The sequence below is a fragment of the Spermophilus citellus genome, assembly GCF_964194105.1.
Source record: "Spermophilus citellus genome assembly, chromosome: 4".
NCBI classification, from domain to species: Eukaryota; Metazoa; Chordata; class Mammalia; order Rodentia; family Sciuridae; genus Spermophilus; species Spermophilus citellus.
In genome coordinates this window covers 106,843,896-106,866,844 of record NC_138185.1, presented here as the reverse complement: position 1 = coordinate 106,866,844, position 22,949 = coordinate 106,843,896, and the positions used below count along the sequence as shown (strand labels likewise).

Sequence of the window (22,949 nt, the reverse complement as noted above, 5' to 3'; positions counted from 1 at the left end):
CCTCCTAAGAAGATGGAAGATGACCTAGATTCTACTCTGGGTGTGGAAGGAACCCTGAAGGATTAGTTTGGAACCCTCAGAAAAATGGCTCATCTGTCCTGCCTGAAGGACACAGTTCTAGAACGATTCCCCCTCCCTCAAGAGTTTCACAAGATGGAAATGGCTATTGGTGGGGACAGGATTAAGGCTAAGGCAAATACCTGTCCTTTAGAAGACAAGAGAAGTCAGAACAAACAGGGCCATACAAACCACCAGAACATTCAAGACCCACTCTCCTAGCAGACTGCCAAAGGCTGGGTGGGACAACTTGGGACCAATGTCCTATCCCTCCTTATCTCAATCCCAACCAACTCCATTGCACATTCATAGTCTGAAAAGGACTCAGAGCCAGAGGGGACAAGGTGCTACACACACCAGGAAGGTTATGAATATATTTGTGAATAACATGAGGCAGGGAAGAGCCTGGGGCAACCAGCCAGAGGCTCTGGAAACCCAGAGACCATGCCAGAATGATCTGGGGAACAGACCTGTCCATATACCTAGACTGCAGCTCACCTAAAGTGGAACCCTTGGGAAGTTTATCCCAACCAAGTCAGGCAGGGCAGGACGGTGGGGGTCCCATGCTCGCTATGTAGAGCCCAATTTGGGCCAGGCCTTCTGGGGAAGGACTGTGGTCCCAAGACATGAGTTCCAGGATGCCAACAGAAAATTCCAGCTAGGGTAGGTCCAGGCCAGCTAATGATCCTGTGTGTGTGTGTGTGTGTGTGTGTGTATGTGTGTGGTGCGCGCGCACGCGTGTGTGCGTGCATACAGGAGGAAGACAGCTTCAGTCCCACTGCTTCCAGTGAGACAAAAGAATCCTACCAAACCACCACCAGAGAAGGAAAGATCTTTGTTATTTTTTTTCTCTTGTGTAAAAAAAAGTTCCTGTCCCTCCCTCCCGATCCCTCAGGGGGAAGGGAGAGCTAGTTGATGAGGAAGGAGGAAGAGTCATGACAAGGCCCCCACCGGGTCAGTGCTGGGCACAACCACTGCATAAGGCACCCACGGAAAGTGCAGCTTAGAAGGCAGGAGAGAGAAGAGGCTGAGGCAGAGGGAGGAGAATCAGGAGGACTAATTCCCCTGGAAGGTTCCTCGGGCAGCAGATGAGGCCGCATTGCGGAAGGTTCTGTTGCTGAAGATGCCCTGGGAAAACTCCTCCTGGGCCTGCTGGAAGCTAGCTCCTGTCCGGCGGTAGAAGGAGTGCACCTGGGGAAAGAGGGTGGAGTGATGGGCCAACCAGAATTCTAGCTATACTCCCACAGGGACTTACCCCCAGGCACCCAACTCTGCCTAACTGCCCACTCAAGAGTCTTGGAGGCATGTGCTGTACACATCCATGTCCTAGGAGGCTCAACTACAGAGGTGAGGAACACCCCTCATGGCAAAGACCAGAGAGAGCACTTACTTCTTTGAGCTTGTTGAGGCCTGGCCCTCACTTACCCGCTGTAGGAGGAAGAGCGAGAGCCCAGCACATAGTGTAAAGAAGCCAGCCACCACCATCATGATGATGGACACGGCCAAGGACTCTTGCTGAAGTGTAGACAGGGCTGCAATCCAACCACTACAAAAGGAAGAGGGGGGCCAGAGGGGGCAAAGTGGGAGTGGGTCCCAGAAGTTCCATAAGGGTTTTTTTTTCCAATTGGCTACTGTGTCCCAACTACCACCTGGACATCTCTCTACAATACAGTGAACGCTATGGGCCAGAGCCCTTAGTCTGAGAGAGGCCAGGCCTCTTTGAGGGCTGACCAGCCCATGCCACTCCAGGTTGGCCTCCTCTGGGGCCTCAGAAATGGATTCACATGGGGAATCTTCTAGCCATGTGAGGTCCAGAAAGATGATGTAGCAGCTGCCCCCTTTTCCTTGGGGGTGGGGTGCATGGAATGCCTGCTGCATTTATCCTGGCACCAAATTTCTCATACTAGCTCAGGAATAGCCCCTTCTGTCTTTAGTCAGCCTTGTCACATCCCTGAGTTCCAGTATCCTCATCTGTAAAAGGGATTATCTTCATAATCCCTGATTTGAAAACTTACTACAACTCTTCATGATTATAAGTTTGGCAATAGTTTCTTAGATATGACACCAAAAGAAAAAGATAAGTTGGACTTGATCAAAATTCAAAAATTTTAGAGTAGAGCTATAGCTCAATGGTTGAATTCATGCTTATTAGCTTGTATGTGGCTCTGGGTTCATTCAGTTCCCAGCACTAATAAATAAATAACTTTTGTGCATGAAAGGATTTTTTTTTTTTCCAGTACCAGGGATTGAACCCAGGGGCACTTTACCACTGAGCCATACCCCCAGCCCTTTTTATTTTTTGATAAGGTCTCACTAAACTGCTGAGGCTGGCTTCAAACTTGTGATCTTTCTGTCTCAGCCTCCCAAGTTGGGACTACAAGAATGTGCCAACATACCCAGCAAAAAAGACATTGAGAAATTAATGTAGAGAACAGAAAATAAAACTTATGAAAACATTATCTAGTAAAAGTCTAATATTCAGAATATGTAAAGAACCCTTACAACTCAATAACAAAAAGCCCAGTTAGCAAAAGAATAGAACAGATATTTCTCCAAAGAAGATACACAAATGGCCAAGAAGCATGAAGTGTACTCAATATCATTAGGCATTCAGGAAATGCAAATCAAAACAACTGTGAAATATATCTTTAGGGTGGTATAATAATTTAAATTAAAAAGAAAATAACAAGTATTGGTGAGAACATGAAGAAAGTGGAACCCTCATGCACTGCTCAGTAGTTCAGGTACTGTGTGAAACACTTTAGAGGCTCCTCAAATAAGTTAAAGGTAGACTTAGATGGGTGTGATGGCACATGCCTGTAATCCCAGTGACTTGAGACACTGAGGCAGGAGGATAGCAAGTTTGAGGCCAGCCTCAGCAACTTGGCAAGTCCTTGTCTCAAAATAAGAAATTAAAAGGGCTGGGGATGTAGCTCAGTGGTAAAGTGCCCCTAGGTTCAAGCTCTAGTACCACACAACAAAAGAAAGTACAATTACTATATAACTCACCAATTCTCCTAGAAAGCTATACAAAGGGAAGATAAACAAAAACTTGAGGCTAGGGGTATAGCTCAATGGTAGATGGCTGGCTTAGCATGCATGAGGTCCTAGGTTCAATCCCCAGCACCACATATACCCAGACATGCACAAAAGATGATCTTCAAATTAAATTCTGTATAAAAATGTTCACATCAAGCTGGGAGTGGTGGCACATACCTAAAATCCTGGTGGCTCAGGAGGCTGAGACAGGAGGATCACAAGTTCAAAGTCAGCCTCAGCAAAAGTGAGGTGCTAAGCAACTCAGTGAGACCTTGTCTCTAAATAAAATACAAAATAGGGCTGGGGAATGTGGCTCAGTGGTTGTTGAGTGACCCTGAGTTCAATCCCTGGTAAACCCCCCAGAAAACGTTCTTAGCACTATTCACAATAGCTAAAAGAATTTTGAAATGAATGCAAATGATCATCAACCGATGAATAAATATAGTATATCCATGCAATGGAATAATATTCAGTCATACAAAGGAACAGAGTACTAATACATACTAAAGCATGACTGAATCTTGGAAACATTATGCTACATGAAGGGAGCCACACAAAAAGTTTAATGGTTGCCAGGGGTTCATGGAAGCAGAGAATGAGGAATGACTTCCCATGTGAAATGGCATTTTCTTCTGGGCTGATAAAATATTTCAACTAGGGACTGGGGTTGTGGCTCAGCGGTAGAGCACTCGTCACGCACATGCGGGACCCTGGGTTCGATCCTCAGCACCACATAAAAAATAAATGAGTGAAATAAAAAAAAAATTCAACTAAATGCCACAGAACTGTACATTCCTCAGTGGTTAAGGTGGTAAATACGATGGCAAATTCTGTTAAAGTGTTTTACAATAAATAAAAAGATGTGGTGAAACACAATTAGAAAATGGTCACAGAAGGGCTGTAGAAAGGCAATTGGAGGCTTCAGAGCACATCTAGTTGGAACCATGCAGAGCAGTGAGGGGCAAGGCCAGGGCCAGAGTGTGAATAACAGTTGTTATTGTCATTATCATCATTATTATTTTGGTTCTGGGGATTGAACCAGGGGCACTTTACCACTGGGCCACATCCTCAGTCCTTTTTATTTTTTGAGATAAGGTTTCATTAAGTTGCTGAAATTGTCCAGGCTGGCTTCAAACTTGCAATTCCCCTGCCTCAGCCTTGGAGTATCTGGGATTACAGGTTTATGCCACCATGCTTGGCAAACAGCAGTTATCCTTTCTTTTTTTTTTTTTTTTTTTTTTTTTTTGTGGTGTTGGGGATTGAACCCAGGGCCTTGTACATACAAGGCAAGCACTCTACCAACTGAGCTATATTCCCCCAGCCCCCCATGACAGCCTTTCTATCAGGATCTTGCTTAGGGTAAAGAGTAATTGAATTAGTTTACGAAAAGAGAGATTAGAAAGATCTGGGTGAGAAGGAAGCACACTGGTGGGAGGACAGTGGGCACTGGCTCTGAGTGCCAGGGAAGCCAGCCTTCTCCTCATGCTCTGGATTTGCCAGCTGTGCTGGAGGGAGGGGACCAAAATAGTGCCACTCTTCCAGGCTTGGGCTCTCAGCCAAGTGCCTGCCTGACCTTTCTGTACTGCCTCTGTGCACTGGGACAGAGAGGCAAATTATCAGTCCTAGCTTTTCCTCTAGAGACTAATTTTGAGTTGAGGATCAAGGTAGCCAGAAAACTCAAGTCAGCCAGGTGCTCAGGGAGGACAGCAGGAAGAAGCCTACACAGGGGAAGCTGGGCCCTGTCTCCTGCAGTTACAATGTCTCTGGACATTGCAGCTCAGTGTCTATAAAGTCCAGGTCATCCCTCAGCCTCTGGGAGGAAGAAGCTATAATTCAGCGCAGCATACAGCCCTAAGGATTCAAGCCAAGTTCACCTATACTCACCACCTTAAGAATGGTGAGTAAATAGCAGGAAACTTACTCAAGGCAGATCCAGAGGCAGGCCCATCCACCCCCTCCCACTGTGGTAGAATTGGGGTCATCCATGGAGTTCTCTGGGAGCTAGTAAACAGGGCAAGAGAGGCTGAGCCCTACATTCAAAGCCTACTTCCCACTGTGATGCCTCAGGTCTTACCTGGTCCCCAGGTTAGGCATGCCAATCAACTGGATAAAGTAGATCCCTATTTGACAAAAAAATACAAAGAAGAACACGAAGAAGCTGAAAGAGTTGTCGGACCTGTGGAGAGACAGGGAAATAAGAAGTCATGAGAGGGCTTGGGCCATTTCCTGAGCCTTCCTTACTTTGTATGACATCTATTTTAACTAGGGGCCAGGAAGCAGGATGGACAAGTAGCCAGGGCCCCAGGGAACCAGTCCCACTGTCCATAAGGACATAAGCACATGGATATCTACCAAAAAAATCAAGAAGGGTTGGCTTTTACCGCCTCCCTGATAAAATTATTCGCCCAAAGGATAATATAAAGAGCCTAACACTCCATCTCCTGCAGTACCTGCATTTCATAGCAGGCAATAAAAATCTAAGCAGGGCTGGGGATGTGGCTCAACTGGTAGCGCGCTCGCCTGGAGTGCGTGCGGCCCCGGTTCGATCCTCAGCACCACATACCAACAAAGATGTTGTGTCCGCCGAGAACTAAAAAAATAAATATTAAAAATAAAATTCTAAAAAAATAAATAAATAAAATAAAAATCTAAGCAAAAGGCATAAATCTCTAATAGTAAAACTGTAAGCCTGGGGTTGGGACACAGCTTAGTGATAGAGGCCTTGAGTTCAACACGACTACCACCACACCACAAAACCCGGAAAGACCTGGGTGGATAAAATGGACAAAAGACCTGGGGAATGGAGAGTAGGAATATCAGATAAGGCTCTTTATGGGTTGAGCATCTCCACCTCTGTACCCTGCAGTATTCAGGTCCTGCCTGAAGATGCATGGGATCATGCAGTTGGGCCCTGACCCATTTCAGTTCTGAAAACATCAACCCGGAGGTACAATTCCAAAACCCTTAGGGGTCTATGAGATGTACCCATTCATGTTCACAGTATCTAACCTAGGCACTGGCACTCATCAGATACCCAAGAGTCAACGGGGTATACCAGTGAACATAAGAGAGAGGCCACCAAGAATATCCGCTTAACACTCTTAAGCACACTTAGAGACTCCAAGGGGAGTTCTCTGAGGACTCTTCTTCCTAGCAACTGAAATACCTCCCTGCCAGCAAGACTGGGTGCAGAGGGATGGCAGATGAGGCTCCATATCCCTTCTCTAGATCTCCTTGCCTCATCTGTGGACAGGGCCTAGAGCAGAGTTCAGGTCTAACTGAAGAAAATGGCTCCTGTTTTTGTCTGCTCTGGCTCTGGGTGGCATTAGGAAACCAAATTTCCATACCACTCTATTATACACTAGGGGGATGGGACCCCAGGCCTAGGGTCTGTCACCTACTACTGGGATGCCAACCTAACCCTCACTCTTTGCCACAGTCCCACTCACCTAAACGCCTTATAGATGGGTCGGTACCAACAAAGGAAGGCACAGGGGGTGAAGATCACAAACCACAGGATCGAGAGGCCGAAGTCCACTCCCTTGGCGCTGTTGCCTGTGAACCAGGCTAGGCAGGCAAGCAGGTTCAGAAACAGAGTCACTGAATGCACTGGGCAAGGGGAGAGGAGAGGAAACAAACTAAGCCAAGGCAGCTGAAGGCTCCCCGACAGGGCAAGCCATTCCCTAGGAGAGGAAGTGAGGTCCATGCTGTATGACAGCTACAAAAATAGTAAAGAATCTCAGTTCCCAAACCCTGGTTTTCAGGAACCTCAAAATTAAAGTTCCTGAGAGGTAACAGGACAGCCCAGGTCTCTGGGAAGTAGTCATGGGGAAGTGAAGTTCCATGGCTGATCTTTGGGAAGTAACTTTTTCCCTGGCCCTAGTGGCCCACAAAAGAGCTACAGAATCTCTTTTCTCACCCACAGGAACCTAGGAGCCTGAGAGAGAGGCTTTCACCTAAAATGGGCTTTTTAGAGCAGTGAGCTTTACAGGGACTTGGAAGTCTCTATGTGCTAAGAGGTCTCGACTGACCCTCTCAAGAAGAGAGCACCCTGTGTAGGGAGGTCCCTACACAGCTAGGTATCAGGAAAGCTGAAGTCTGAAGAAAGTCTCAACATCAGAGAAGAATAAGCTGACCAAAAAGAGACCCACTGCACCCCTAAACTCTGAGGGCAGGAGTTGGACTCACACATCCAGAGATAGTACAGCATCTTGCATATCCGCTGGTAGTCAGCAGGGATCTCAGTGGAGAAATCCTGATAGAAGCAGGGCTTGACAGGGCACCATGAGGGCAGGGCTGGCCAGTTGTTCTCTCTCACTGTGTGGAAAGAGAAATGCACATGCTCGCCCAGTTTATAGGCAAACCAGAGTTTGCAGAGGACCTACCACAAGCAGGAGCATGAGTGGGATGGAAGATTGTAAATGTTCCCAAAGAGACACCTTTAAATAAGCTCACTCAAAGATAATGAAGCCCAAATGCACTGGGAAGTAGAGAGCTAAATGGTCTAAGTAATTATTTTTATTAATAACAAGCCCACAAGCAAGATAACTAGGGTCATCATCATGAGTAAGAAATTGTGGGACCACTGCCTGCCCCATGCTATCAAAGAATCAGAATTTCAGGCTGGGTGCATAGTGGCACACACTTCTAATCCTAGCTACTTGAGGGGCTGAGATAGGAGGATCACAAGTTTGAGGCCAGCCTCAGCAACTTAGTGAAGCCCTAAGCAACTTAATGAGACCCTCAAGATAAAAATTTTTAAAAAGGGCTAGGGATGTGGCTCAGTGTTGAAGTGCCTCTGGGTTCAATCCCCAGTACCAGAAAAACTAAATCAAAATTTTTAAAAAGGGGTAGGGTGGTAGCTATAGTAGAATGTCTTCCTAGAATGCATAAGACCCTGAGTTCAATTCCCACTACTGGAAAAAAGAAAAAGAATTTCAGAGCTGGAAAGGAGTGCAAAACTAATCTTCATCAAGTCTACACTGTAGGTCTCCAGACTTCCAACTTATTGCTCTCCCCTAGGACTGGTGCCCTTCTGAGAAGACCAAGAATTCCTTGAAGTTCTGCAGCTACCCCAGGAAGAAGGTGGCTCAGGATGAGTGCTGGGAGGGCAATCTGTGCAGGGTTGAGGACATTCCTGTACCAGTCAGGGTGGGCTGAGGCTCCAGCAGCCTCCCTTACCATGCAAGCTGGCCACAGTGTTCTGTAGCTCCCGCTCCTTGCGTTCCAGCTCAGCAGCTTTCCTGTCCAGTTCCTCCTGCTGCCGGAGCAGGCCTGCCTGGGCTGCGGCTGCCACAGCCTGAGAGAATGGGGTGGAGGGCAGCCAGACATTAGAGACAGAGGAATAGTGTCAGCTTGGGTAAGGCAGGCAAAGGCACCTTGTACCAAATAAGAAGATCAAGTAGGGAGTACCAGAGGAGGTACCAGCCCCACAGTGTCTTGGAAAACTGAGGACTGCCATAGAGAGGCCAAGGGGATCTATCCCCCATTGCCCCTACGCCACCCTCTGGCCACTAAGCTATTACTAGGGTTCTCCTTTCCCCTTATCCCTAATCTTGAGCTAAGAAAAGAATCCCCCATGACACCCTCCTTATTCCTTAAACTGGAGTCTGCGTTGAGTTCAGTTAATGACCTTTGGGGTTATAGCAGAGGGAAGAAAACCTCACAAGAAACTAAATGAAGCCAGAAACCCAGAGACTCATGCTTTACGTGAAGAGCCTGGAGTGGGCATGTGAAGAGGGAATAGTGCAAAGCTTTCAGCAGTGAGTACAGAGAGGAGTCACTTGACGTCAGGGATAGAGCCCCAGGGATCTGTATTTAAACTCTCTACCATCCCTGCCCACCCGCAGGAGCTGCCTCCAGAAGCCCATCTCAATAGAGCTGATCACCTGAACTGTGACTGGACACTCCCCAGACAAGCCCTGAGGCACAGCCCTGCCTGGCTTTCACAGTGTACAGAGTCCATGCTTTATCTCCTCTGCAGGCTGAGCTGAGCATCTGAGCGAGGGAGCTCAGTGACGCTCTGGTGAGACTGAGCAGAATGGGGCCAGAGCCCTGCTCCTGCAGGCTCCTGTCACTGTTTGGCCAGGTTCCTTCTACAGTCTTCTTTAGGGAGTAGGTCATCTCAGAGAATGACAAACTTAGCATACATTCACAACACACCTTTTACCAAAAGGAGTTCCCCAAAGAGCTAAGATTGCCTTTGGGAGGTGAACTTCAAGCACTGAAGGCAGAAGCAGGAGAACAGACCTCAGTACCACACTGATGGTCTTAGTCTCCTTTCCCCTTTCCTGCCTTCATCTGAGCAGGGCCTGGATCCCTGCAGCCCACCACACTGCTGAAATAAAATCATCCCTGCATGTAAGGCTTGCCTCACCTCCACAGGGTTCTAGGGCCAGCGTGGGCAGGGTAGATGCCCAGCCTCCCTCTTGGCATCTACACTGGGCCTACCTTTGGAAACTTTCACGTGTAGCTGTCTCTGAGAATACTATCTCCTCCTAGTAGCATCTGCCTCTCTGAGAGCTCACCCACTGCCAGGAATCTGGCAGGCAGGAACTTGCCAATCTGCCTAGGCAGAAGCTGTAACATACAATTCCACTGTGGGCCACACTCATGGGGCAGCAAGGAGCCTCAGGCAGGAGCCTGGGGATAGGGATGGAAGTTGACAGAGTGGAGTGTTGTGCATAAAGCAGACAAAATTCACCATATCTGGTGAAAGACAAGGGAAAATATGAAGAAAAGCAGGAATAAATTAGGTTAAAATCAATAGAGATGGGCTGGGGGTGTAGGGCCAAGAGTGTAGTTTGGTAGTACAGTGTTTGCCTAGCATGCACAAGGCCCTGGGTTTTATCCTCAGCCCAGTTGGAGAGAGGGAGAGAGACAGATATAGAAATAGGGCCATAGAAAGATAAAGATATTCTGGGCCCCAAGTAATAAAGAATAAGGCAAAGGCTTCAAGAGGACCTGGAATGGTAAAATGGACCAAATTCTTTCTCTGAATACACCAAGGACCACAGCCTGGTGAGTACTTCAGTTGGCAATTAGCCCCTACACTTGTAAGTGACCAGTTCCAAAGAATTTTGTAAGAAGACCCTTGAAGGGAAGTCAGTGATTAAGGTCCTCTGTTCCCCCTCAGCCTCAGGGCTCCAGTCATGGGTCTGCCCTCACTGCAGGAGAAGCCAATGGATTCTATGTCAACAGTACCTGGGGGCTTGGCTGTGTTGGTTCCACTGAGGGCTGGAGAACTGCTGGCTGTGAGGGCCCAGGGAGTTGTGTGACAGGAACCGTTGTGGCTGCATTTGTCTGTGTGGGACAGATCAAAGGGGTAAATAGGTAAGTTCTACTAGTGGAAAGCCCACAGGGTGAGGGGAACTCCTTCTGGGCTTGCTTTTGGCCTTCCTCTGCAGACTTTTGGCCAACAAGCTTCAAGTTCAGGGCAATATGATCCCTAACCCAGTAACCCCAGCCTTGCTGGACCCAGGAACCTTCACTAGTGCTCTGCCCTCCTCAGGGAGGGGCCCAGTTCATATATCCCAACAGGAGAATTGCAGAGAACCTTTGATGATGTCTCCTTACTCCCACCCTGAGTTCATATTAGGATTGTACCCTTGAGGACTACAGATTTTCAGAGCTGCTTCTTTCTCTGCCATAGTTCCTTGCCCCAGAGATCTTGGCACCACCAAAGGATCCCAGGACTCAAGAGAACACGCACGCTCACCAACCTCTGAGAAGGGGTTGAACTCAGCGAGGCCACTCTGTGAGGCACTGGTCAGCTGTGTCACAGAGGGATCCTGTGAAGGTGAAAAAGAGGCATTAGATACAGGAGGAGATGAGAGTGCCCTGGCGAAAGGCCAGAGCAGGCAACTCCATGACACCTGGCTGTAGTGAGGATGATGATCCCTGCCTAGTGCCCCAAAAAACCTCTCCTGCAGGCTTCTGGGCCACCCTGCCACACTGTAGCTGTATCCCCTAGCCCTTTCTATAAGTAGTTCAGCTCAAATGACATCTCAGAAAAGATCCAGACCCAGCCTGAGGCCTAGAAGCAGCACCACACAGGTGCTCATCAGTGCCTTACAGATACAGGATGGTTCATAGAACTTGCCTCCCAGGAGTGGGCTTTTTTTTTTTTTTTTTTTGGTGGGGGGAGTAGATGAGGTGGATGGGGTGGTAAAGGTGGAGGCTTACCTGTCATTTAGCCCCCTTCTGTGCTATTTTATCTATTATTCTATAGGAAGTATGTATTCCTCTTTAATTTTTTGTTTTTAATTTTGAAGCAGGGCTTCAGTAAATTGCTAAGGCTAGCCTTGAACTTGCAATCCTCCTTCCTCAATTTCTCAAGTCATTATGATTACAGCATGCACCACCATGCCCAGCTCCTCTTATTTTTTAAAGGACAGTTTAAGGTCTTAGAACAAAAACAAAGCTGCAGGCTGCCAATGCTAATTTTATTAAATCAGGCATACTTGCTAGGAGTAGAGATATGAAGGGCTCATTCAGATGAAAAGCCAAGAAAACCTTTTGTTCTGGTTTTTGGGAGGATTCTTTTCAAAAACTGCAATGTCCTCAGAATACAACCTTGTCCCAAGTTTCTAATCCTCTCTTTCCTGTCTGGCCCCTGGCTCAAGATTCCTGTCCTTCTCTTCACCCAAGCAACACCCCTGGTGGCATGAAACAGTCTGTTTTCACCCTGACCCTACATCTTCCCCGCTTCCTAGTCACAGGTGCAGGGTTCAGGTCCTATTCCACAGCCATGCAGAGGCTCTGGGAAAATTAGCCATAAGGGGTGCGAGGCTATCACCAGCCCTGAATCTCTGCATCCCACTCCCAGCCCTGAATCTCTGCATCCCACTCCCAGCCCCTTGCTACTCGCCAACAGGCTCCTGTCTTTCAGGCTCAGTCTTGCATCCACCAGAAAAGCACTACTGGAAACTTCCATAGACCCAACTCTTCAACATACTGTTAAAGTGTTGGGGCTCAGTATCTGTTCTCCTTTCAAACTCAGACCCTCAGAGAACAACTCCTTCCATTTATAGGAGTTGTTTATAGGTATGGAAAAAGTGACACTCACATGATGAAGTAACTTGTCCTAGGATTCAAAGCAGGAGCTAATTCCCTATTCTGAACATTTACAGAGATGAAGATGAGGGTCAGTCTGAACATGTTCCCTGGTTTTGTTTGTTTTGTTAACTAATTCTTATCTTCCCACCCATGCTGCCAGCAACTAGAAGTTGAGACTGTGTGACCACCCCCAGGGCCCAGCCTAGAGCTTTAGTCCCTGGACAGGCCTCATCCCAGGCAGTCCCACTGCCCTCCAACCTCCTCTGAAATAGACACTGTGACCATGACCCTTCTGCTGGATACAACCTCTTATCTAGTGGCTCCTGTGACTTGAATAAAGTGACAAGATGAGGTTTAGGAGGCCACATGGAGCTGGAGGAATTGGTTCTGAGGTTATTTTTTAGCTGAACAACTAGTAGCAATTTTCTCTCAGGATTAACAGACTTCTTGCAAGGAAGATGTGGGGCTCAGTATCTGTTTCCCTTTCAGACTCAACCCAGAGTGGACTGAGTGAGCTGAAGTCACTGAAATCAGACCCACCAAGGAACTGGTTAATTGAGTCTGAATCACCATAGGACAGAGGAACAGAGGGGCAGCCCTGGTAGTGGTTTCAGGTGCTGGCACATATATATCTGGCCAAGGTGTACATGTTTAATAGACAACCTCCAGACCCATGTTGAGATACCAATGGCAGTCCAGTAGGGGATGTTGGGACAGGATAAAGATGAAGGGAGTGACTACCCATCCATATGGATCCCCCTTCCTTTTTCTAAAATCTTAAAGGCTTGGCCCTTAGGTCCTCACCAGGCTCATCATAAACAGATTTTGTCTCCACTAACAGGCTGGTAATGCTGTGCAGCCAAGTGCATCTAGGACTAGTTTATCCTTTTTGCTCCCTGGGGCCTGGTGAAGGAGCCAAGGCAGAACAGCAACTCAGTAAAGATTTGAGGAAAAAAATGCCTCCACTTTTTCCAGGAGGCAGATCTAGTAGATATCAGAGGCCCCAAAGGTCAGAGGCAACTTGCCTGGGAAGAGAAGCCTAAAACACTCTGTAAGACACATGGGTACTTTCCATCTGAGGAGACCTGGGCTCCCCCTGAGAGCTGTAGGTAGCTTCAAGAGAATCTGAGGTCTGGTGAGAAAGGGAGGGAAGTGGAGGAATTGTGAGAGGAAGCTGACATTTACTGTGTCTATTATGTGCCAGGTTCACGATATAACCATGTTACTGTGAAATTCTAGTCACTTCAGAACTGGCCACTGTGTCAAGCCATCAGAAAAGAAGGTTCTGCCAGCCTCTTTCAACCTGGTTCTTTGAGAGACTTATGCCCCATAAGGAATCCTCTATCTTTAGTGACTTGATTTCTCTCCTGTGCATCTAGAATGCACATGTTATATCCATTCTGGAAAGAAATGAGAAAAGTCACTCAAGTCAGCTTCTGTGTTCTATGGCTCAGCTGAGGGACTCTCGCTAAGAAAGTCTGCCATATATCTCCTCATTTTACTCCTCATGACAACTCTATGAGGGAGGAGTATTCCTATTTTGCAGCTGGAAAAGCTCAAGCCCAGAGATGGGAAGCAGTTCATTTAAGATCTCAGGGGAAGCTGCACCAGATTCTGAACCCAAGTCTATCTGTTTCTAGGGACATGAGACAATACTTCTGAAGAGAGCAAGGGTTCCTCAGGCCTGATACAGCACTTGGCAAATGGAAGGTGCTTTATCACTGTGTGGCTGAATGAATGAACCCCACTCCAGAAAAACATGGACAAGGGCTTCTGCTTCGTTTCCTTACTGGACTTCAAAGAGCTGATTCTTGGGAAACATACTTGGTAAGACACACGCAGAGAGTCTTTCAAGGAAGGGTCACACTTGACCAGCCCCATTAGCTTTCACCCTGAGTTATAAATAGGAAGCCAACAGCATCAACTTTCTTTCCTGCTCACTGAGTACCAACTAGTTCTTAAGTGGGTCAAGTGGTAATTTAAAAGGATGGTGAGGACTAAGTTTCACCTATAAAAGAGAAGTAACCTGGGACTGGGGTTGTGGCTCAGCAGTAGAGCACTCACCTACCATGGGCAAGGCCCTGGGCTCAATCCTCAGCACCACATAAAAATAAATAAATTAATTAAAGATATTGTATCCAATTACAACTAAAAAAATAAATATTAAAAAAAAGAGAGAAGCAATCTAAAACCCCCTCAGCTACTCAGACTGGCTAATGCCCTTTATTGAACTTATAACAAGGAAAAACTCCTACACTCAGTTCTTTTTACTCAGCAAAGAGTGACAGTGTAAGAAACACACCAGGACAATCAAGACACAACACCTGGGGCTGGGGATGTGGCTCAAGCGGTAGCGCGCTCGCCTGGCATGCGTGCGGCCCGGGTTCGATCCTCAGCACCACATACCAACAAAGATGTTGTGTCCGCCGAGAACTAAAAAATAAATATTAAAAATTCTCTCTCTCTCTCTCCCCCCTCTCTCACTCTCTCTAAAAATAAATAAATAAAAAAAGTCTTAAAAAAAAAAAAAAAAAAGACACAACACCTACCCTTCTAGAGTCCACAGTCTGATAGATGAAACAAGTGGACACACCTCATGAATGTGCTAGGGACCAAAGTGAGATGCAGAGTAACGTCAGGAGGGAGGATAGACACCCCAGAGGGCTGAGAAAGGTGGGATTCCCAGAAGAAGGAGAAAAGGCAAGCAAAGGCCTGGGAAGGCAGGCCTCCACCTGGGCTGAGGAGCATTTCCACACAGTTGAGATGGAGGACACTAGAAGAGGGGAGGAGGGGCTCTGCTCCTGAGGTTCATGAAACACTTGTTTTCCTTGGTTTGCAAATCTCCTTCCATTCATTTCACAGGTTCTATGTGGGCCTGAGCCCACTTACTTTTCCCCGTTTTCCCATGTTACACTCTCCCCAAGCGCCCAGTATGAGGCTGATTTCAAATAAACACAATTTGGGGCTGGGATGTGGCTCAAGCGGTAGCGCACTCCCCTGGCATGGGTGCGGCCCGGGTTCAATCCTCAGCACCACATACAAACAAGGGTGTTGTCTCTGCCGAAAACTAAAATGTAAATAAAATATTAAAAAAAATAAACACAATTAAGAAATATCTCACAGATTTAAAAACTCAGTCTTTCCTTCTAGGAGGCAGAGTCACCAACCTTGGTGAAGTCCTACTTGCTTGAGATGAGGCTTAGTGTCACAGAATAAGAAAGTGTTACAGAATGATAAAAATTGTCCCCAGTGGAGTTGGCTGGGTCCTGGGCACAAAGAGCCGCAAGTACTCTTTCGAGCTCTCTCACCAGGAACCTGAGAATCTATCTAAGGAAATATGACAAAAACATGTAAACAAACAAACAAACAAACAAAAAAAACCCTTGTACTTACGGAAATGTTCATTGCACCAGGATTCACAAAAGGAGGAAAAAAAGCAAGACAAATATCTAATGACACAAAGCACAAGTGTGTTTTGGTGCACATCCCCTCGAAGGCCTGAACAGCCAGAAAAAATCACAGCTATGCAGACAGCATAACAATACAGAAAAGGCTCTGTTATATAAATGCTAAAATACAGTTTTTTCAAAATAATCATATGAAAAAGATTGGCAGGAATACACATCAAAATAACAATGGCTGCAAAAGACTGGTAGAAATATGGATGCCTTCATTTCAGTTTTCTAAATTTTCTATAATGTGATCATGTTATTTTTACCTTAAAAACACAAACACAATGGTGGTGGTGGTGGGGGGTGCATGCCTATAATTCCAGTGATTCAGGAGGCTGAGGCAGGAGGATAGCAAGTTCAAGGCCAGCCTCAGTACTTAGCAAGGTCCTAAGCAACTCAGTGAGACTCTGTCTCAAAATACAAAAGGGCTGGGCCAGGTGTGGTGGCACACACCTGTAATCCCAATGGCTTGGGAAGCTGAGACAGGAGGATCAAGAGTTCAAAGCCAGCTTCAGCAAAAGCGAGGGGCTTAGCAACTCAGTGAGACCCTTTCTCAACATAAAATACATTTAAAAAAGGGCTGGGGATATGGCTCAGGAGTCAAGTGCCCCTGAGTTCAATCTCCAGTACCAAAAAAGAAAAAAAAAAAAAAAGGAGGGTGGTTGCTGGAATGTAGCTTAGTGTTGATAGAGTACCCCTGGGTTCAATCCCACCCCATCACACACACTGGGCTGACGCTGGCTCAGAGACTCCAGAGGCTGAGGCAGGAAGATCCCCAAGTTCAAGCCTCAGCAAATTAGGAAGACCTTATCTCATAATTTAAGAAGGGCTGGGGAAGTATCTCAGTGGTAGAGTGCTCCTGAGTTCAATACCCAGCACCACCACCACCAAAAAAAAAAAAAAAGAGCTTGCAAGTGTTCAGGAAATAGGAGGTGGTTATGGAGGCTGTGGAGTGGGGTATGTGGAGAGAAGCCAGGAGTATCAGGAAACCAGACTCACAAGGGCAAGGCCAGGGTGAAAGAGTTTGGACTTGACCTTATAGGCAATAGGTAACAACCAGAGATGTGTGAGCAGGGTATGCCATGATCTGGCAGCAGTGAGGAACGTGAATATGCCGGAAGGATGATGGCTGGAGCTCTGGCTGGAACAAGACAATCAACATGGGAGACACTGAGGACTGAACTAAGAAGTGGCAGCTAGGGATGGAGAAAGAAGGAAGAACTCCAGAGACCTTCTCAGGTTGATGCCACAGTTTGGCAACTCTAGGTTGGTGGGGAAATGGAAGGACTGCAGGGCAAGAAGGGAAGGGAAGGGAAAGGAAGGAGTTGGGAGCTGGGGGTTGCTAGCTTGGGTGACTAGTGAACACTGCCACCATTAACTAAGATAATGATGACAGGAAAGGAAAAACAGGTTTTTCAGGCTGGGTGTGGTAGGTAGGGAGGGGATCTAAGAAGATTCTAAATCGGGTTAGAGACACCTATGGATTATATCTGGTTGAAATAGCCGGAAAGGTCCAATTGGGAGCTGTAAAATACTAGTTAAAAGTTCAAGATAGAGAGTTTGAGATCAGGATCTAGGATCAGTGGTGTGTGAATGCTATTCTGAGGTCATGGTAAGTGAAGGTAGAGAGAACAGGGTCAAAGACAGAATACCAGGGTATTCCTGTATGGCTTTGTCCTTCCTCCCAAGATTCCTCACAGTTCCTCTTGCACACTGACATCATCCTACTCATGCTGTGCTGTCCTATCAGTGAGTATTCTTAGTTCTGCTGGATTAGAAGCTCTATCTGACCAATGACCACATGCCCATTTACCTTGCTCTCCTGCACTGGTCTGCATAGCAGCAGGGCCTCAATGACCTGCACAAATGTGTCAGCGTCTCAAAGGGGCACTTACTGGCTGAGTCACACCTTGCAAATGTGCACAGCCCTATTCTCTGAATGAATGGCAAGTACCCTTCGTTTGTCCTGGTTAAATATTACCATTCTCTGAACATAGGATTATCCTACACATAGTGGCTCCAGAGAAAATTTAACAGAAGTAGAGTCTAAATTCACCTGAATCTCCAGCCAAATTCTAACAAGCCTGGCTCCAGGTGCAAACCATAAAGGCAAGAATATTCCCATCTGGGCAGCTTTCTGGAGTTAGCCCTAAGATATAAAAACCTTGACACTCTCAAATTTCTTAAGACAATGCTCCTGGTTCCATAGGACAGTTGTACCAGGTCCACTTCATGATTCTAAGAATTCCCAAAGTAACAGTTAAAACTGGAGCCAACCCTCTCTGGGACGTGGCAAAGTCCTCATGTCTATGCAGAGAACTTCATGTAACTTTCTTCACACCCAAATCACTTTTCTGCCACCACTTTCTCCTCCCACAGGAGAAAAATGTTTCAAATCCTTGAGAAGCAATCACAGCACTGAGATTATCTTTTAACTGCAAGGAGGCAATGTGTGAAAGTGAGATTGTGATTTGGCAACTCTGAACACTGAAAGGCTTCCTCTGTTCAGCATCACCACCTCTTCTACTCCCCCTCTTGAGATCACTGTTCTCTGGGAAAATCTGGCAAAAGGACCAACTAAGAAAGCAGCTCTGGCATTTGCCTGGGTGGTCTGACTTTTACCAACTACGAAAAATAAAATGTACAGTACAGTGCCTCCCTTTAGCTTTCCACTTCTTCAATACCTGACAAGACTTAGTGAGAAACTTTACTTTGGGGGCAGACACCCTAGAATCTTTCCACAGCAGGAACCCAAATACCCAGAAGTACCAAGCAGACATGCCATAATTAACAGAGGCATTAGGGGTGTGCCAGTGGAGGTTGTGAAATGGTCAACACTTGGCTTGCAGTTTTCTGCTTCCTCCTAGGAGTTTGGTAAGCCTCTGCTGCACTCTTGTGACTTTCCACACATAGTTTTTACTTTGCAGGAAGTTTTCTAATAATTCCAACTATAACCACACTTAAGGAAGGGGTCATAAAAGCCCATGCCCACATCATGGGGTGTGAATAGGGGCTTGATAAAAAACTTGGATGAGGGAGTCAATAATGCAACGGGAGTTTCACTGGCTTTCACAAGAGTAAGAAACGAGGTTCCAGTTGAATAACTTGAGAAATGCTGGGTCAAATAAAGTTGAGCAGATTTCTTTATTTTATGATTTCTCAACAAACTAATAAGACTTGTTACCTTCAAGAAAGATGGAATAGGCTGGGTGCGATGGCACATGCCTGTAATCCCAGTAACTTGGGAGGCTGAGGCAGGAGGAAAACAAGTTCAAGGCCAGCTTCAGCAACTTAGCAAAGCCCTAAATAGCTTAGTGAAACCCTGTCTCAAATAAAAAATAAAAATAAAAAGGTCTTTGGGGATGTGGCTCCGTGATTAAGTGTCCTGGGTTAAATCTCCAGTACCAGGGAAAAAAAAAAAAAAAAAAAAAGGAATACATAGGGATTCCCAAACCTATCTGACCACCTTTCAAAACTCCCATTACCCAAAACATATACTGGTTTAAACTACTACCTTAAAAAAGCACAATAAGGGGGCTGGGGTTGTGGCTCAATGGTGGAACATTTGCCTGGCATGTGTGAGGCACTGGGTTTGATTCTCAGCACCACATATAAATAAATGAATAAAATAAAGGTCCATCAACAACTAAAAACTACATCTTTTTTTTTTTTTTAAAGGATACACTGAGGGTTGAGCTCAGCAGCAGAGTATACGCTTAACAAACTGACAATTCTGGATTCAATTCCGTGTGTGTGTGTGTGTGTGTGTGTGTGTGTGTGTGTGTGTGTCTGTTGTGCGCGCATGCGTGCCCTAGCACATAAAACCCACATAATAAATCTGTATTATTTCATCCCTCTCACCCTGAGGGTTGGGGAGAGCTTAACTAATAATAATTGGCTATTTTCACCACTACCAGTACTCCAATTTCTAGAATGGTGATAATAGTAATGATGTTACATTCTTTCCTTAGCTAGCCTAAAATAACCTCAAAACGGTTTAATGTCTAAGATTCAAAAACCTGTAAAACAACCAGGTGTAGTGGTTCACACCTGTAATCCCAGGGACTGAGGCAAGAGGATTGCAGGTTCAAAGCCAGCCTCAGCAACTCAGCAAGGTTGTAAGCAACCTAGGAAGACCCTATTTCAAAATAAAAAATAAAAATGGCTGTGGCTGGGGATAAGTGGGTAAACGCCCTTGGGATCAATCCCTGGTACAAAGAAAACAAAAAACTTTTAAAATAGTACTGTCCTCAGAATGAAGCCCAGGTCTAAACCTCTTCCCATCACTAATTTACTGGTGACTCTGGCATGTTTTAGTTTCCATATCATGAAACTGAAAAGGTTAAAACAAATTTCTAACCTTGTTCCCATTTCTAGCAGTTAACCATGGACTCTGAACACTAAGTATATTTTTGCAATCCTCCATTATATGACAAGACAGGAAAAAAAAAAAAAACTGTTCTGGAGGCTGACTAGGTGTGACAGTTTCTGAGTCTATCGCCTATCCACCTGCTCTTTCCTGAGCTCTGTGCCAACACCTTAAGTAAATGAAGCTGGGTTCACACCCAGTCTCCCAAGGGCTGCACCCTTCCAATGTCCCAGCCTTGGCAGTCAGGGAAGCAGACAATTTCATCTTAAGAGAGGGAAGCTGTGACCACAAGGAGGACACTGGGGGCCACATATCCAAAGCTGGTTATTTATTTATTTATTTTTGATACCAGGGATTGAACCCAGGGGTGCTTACCCACTGAGCTACATCCCCAGCTCTTTTTATTTTGAGACAGAGTCTTACTAAGTTGCTGAGGCTGGTTCTGAACTTGCAATCCTCCTGCCTCAGCCTCCCAGCCCCTGGGACTATAGGCATTCACCATCATACCCAGCTCCAAAGCACTTTCTCTCTACACAACTGTAAACCACGAATTAGGTACACACCTATAATCCCATCCACCCAGAAGATCCTGTTTCAGAAACAAAACAAACACAAAAAGATGGGGATGTAGCTCAGTGGTAAAAGGCCCCTGGGTTCAATTCCCAATGCTAAAAACTAAAATCAGCACAGGATGAGGGGGAGCAGTACTACAGCCAGCCAGTTTTCTTCTTCTCATACAAGGTTCCCTACCAGATGTTGCTGGTTTATATGCTAACAGCTGCTTCCTGTCCTGCTATATCCGGGGGCTGTCTGATGGGCAGACTATCTTGCTTGAATGCAGAAGTTATTTCTCTCACAGTTTGCACAATCATTTCTGAGACCAGAGATGTGGTTTAAGACTTTCAAGGAGCTATTAATAAAGGTCAAAATAATCCTGCTACTGCTAACAGTGAAGAAAAGCTCTCTGCTTCTTTGGATGGCCAACTGCTTCTGATGTCAGCAGAAACTGTGATCCTGACAGGACAACCCCCACCCCAATAAAAAATAAAACAAAACAAAACCACCCATTTAAAAAGCTACTGGAGCCTTCCTAGTATTATGCAGCAGTTTTATAATTAAAGCAAAATTGTTCCAATTGGCATTGACAGGAAGAAATGCAAATGTTATTTCCTTACCCAACTAATAGAGATGACTTATATAAGAGACACGGTCTCTGCAAGAGCTCTGTCAAGAAGCATTAAGCTACCAGGAATGTTCAGAATTCTCCAATGTTATAAGGAACAAGCTACCAAAATATGCCTTGAGGGTTTCCATCGGCTAAAAGTCACCTTGAAACCATGAAAGAATCATAAAATTTTCACTTTCCTGATAATATATAATCATTTAGTTCAAGTCTCTTTTGCTCTGACCTTTGAAGAGATTCAAGGTGGGAAAGCTCATGCTGTGAGTCACAGGAAGGACCCCTCCAAGGATTTCCCTGATAACTGCAGGAAACTTTGAAGCTGCCAATGACCAAAATAAAGTACAAACAGGATGAATTAACGTGCCTAGTGACAACCTGACAGAGCAGAAACATCTGTGCTCATAAATCACTAGTCAGCACAAGTTGGCTTCTTTAAAACTGTTCAGACACAAAAGAGGCACAGGTGCCATGAGCTAATAGGAGTTCCCGCGTTTCACCGGCAAAAGAACATCCTTGTGCTTTGCTCAAAAGCAGGAAGGTTTCAGCTTTAGATAGGAAGACTGTTTCTTTCTTGAGTGTTTGTTCCAAAGGTCAGGCCCAGTTCATAGGACAGTCTCAATTACCCTGTCCTACACTTAGGTCCATCAGAACAACATTCTTTTGCTTCAAGACTCTTCCTGGGCTCTCCTATCCTCTAAAACCCACCCCAAACTAGACCCACAGCCAAGGTGTGGAAATTATTAAGGCTATTTTAAAATTGAGAGGCATTGGAAATGGCTTCAAATGTCACAAAACTTGAGCTATCTACCTACCCTCTCCTATTATTTTTTTTTCCTAATAAACCTCAGGGACTCTCCTATACTTTACATGCTAGTTTAGCTGCTGGTGGTGGGGGTGGAGAGTGCTTTGCTTTTCTCACATTTCTCCATCACCGTAGGCTTCTAAGTTCCTCATCATGTTGCTGTCACCTCCTGAGGTGACTCAAGACAGGTGTCTTTTCAAGACTGCAGAAATGTAATAGTCATATTATGCTACCCTCCCTGACACTAAGGGATCTCCCCAAGGGTCCTACTGCCTGCTCCAGTACCCTTCTCCACAGTGAAGGGCCAAATCAGAAGGACTACGTCCCCAGGTGCTTGAAGATCCCACCTCTACCCAAGCTGCAGCGCCCCGCCCCCTTCGCAGTTCCACCTGCTGCTAGTCCCGCCCCCAGACGCTATGATAGGTCTTCCCTCAGAACTAGCTCTCCCATTGGACAAATAGCCCGTCCCTCCTACGCCACGTCTCTCGGCTCTGGCGAAAAAGGCCCGGGCGGCGGCCCTTGGTTCTAAATAGATCTGTAAGTTGGGGGTCCTACCTGGAAGGGGTTTATGTCCACTGGGTCCGCAAATGGGTTGGTGTCGAAGGCCGACATGGCGGTCGGGGGCCAGCGGGCAAGCTCCGCGAGCGCTTCTGCCTCCGGGCACCCAGACCCAGCGGCGCTCTGTCTAGATCCTCCACTTCCGGGAGCGAGGCAACCGTTCTAGCGCAGGCGCAGTGCCCGCCCAGGGGGCGTGTCCCTTCAACGTCACAGAGGCCCACTCCGCCTCCTGCCCAGCCCACTTGAGAACTATGGGTGGGCTTTCTGTTTCCATCCACGTCTTCGCTGTGTAGATGCTTCCAGGGTTGGGGTAGCACAGAAGAAGTAGGACCCAGGGGCCGGATCCGAGTCATTCCCAACTGTCTCAGTCTGATACCTTCCAACTTTGAGTTTCCAAAGTAAACTCTCAAAAGTGGGACAGGACTTTCCCTA

The 22,949-nt window shown here is 46.3% G+C and overlaps 1 protein-coding gene across 1 annotated transcript; it reads right to left on the bottom strand.

The window, feature by feature from the left end:
* Positions 1–802: 802 nt before the first annotated feature.
* SCAMP2 (secretory carrier membrane protein 2) lies at positions 803–22,687 on the bottom strand. The gene is made up of 9 exons (XM_081291564.1): positions 22,515–22,687; positions 10,818–10,886; positions 10,300–10,398; positions 8,278–8,395; positions 7,285–7,413; positions 6,546–6,705; positions 5,171–5,272; positions 1,483–1,603; positions 803–1,248 (listed from the first exon to the last, which is right to left on the bottom strand). Exons 1-9 carry the CDS (start codon positions 22,569–22,571, stop codon positions 1,114–1,116), a joined length of 990 nt encoding a protein of 329 aa, XP_081147690.1. The 5' UTR covers positions 22,572–22,687; the 3' UTR covers positions 803–1,113.
* Between the last annotated feature and the right edge of the window lie 262 nt (positions 22,688–22,949).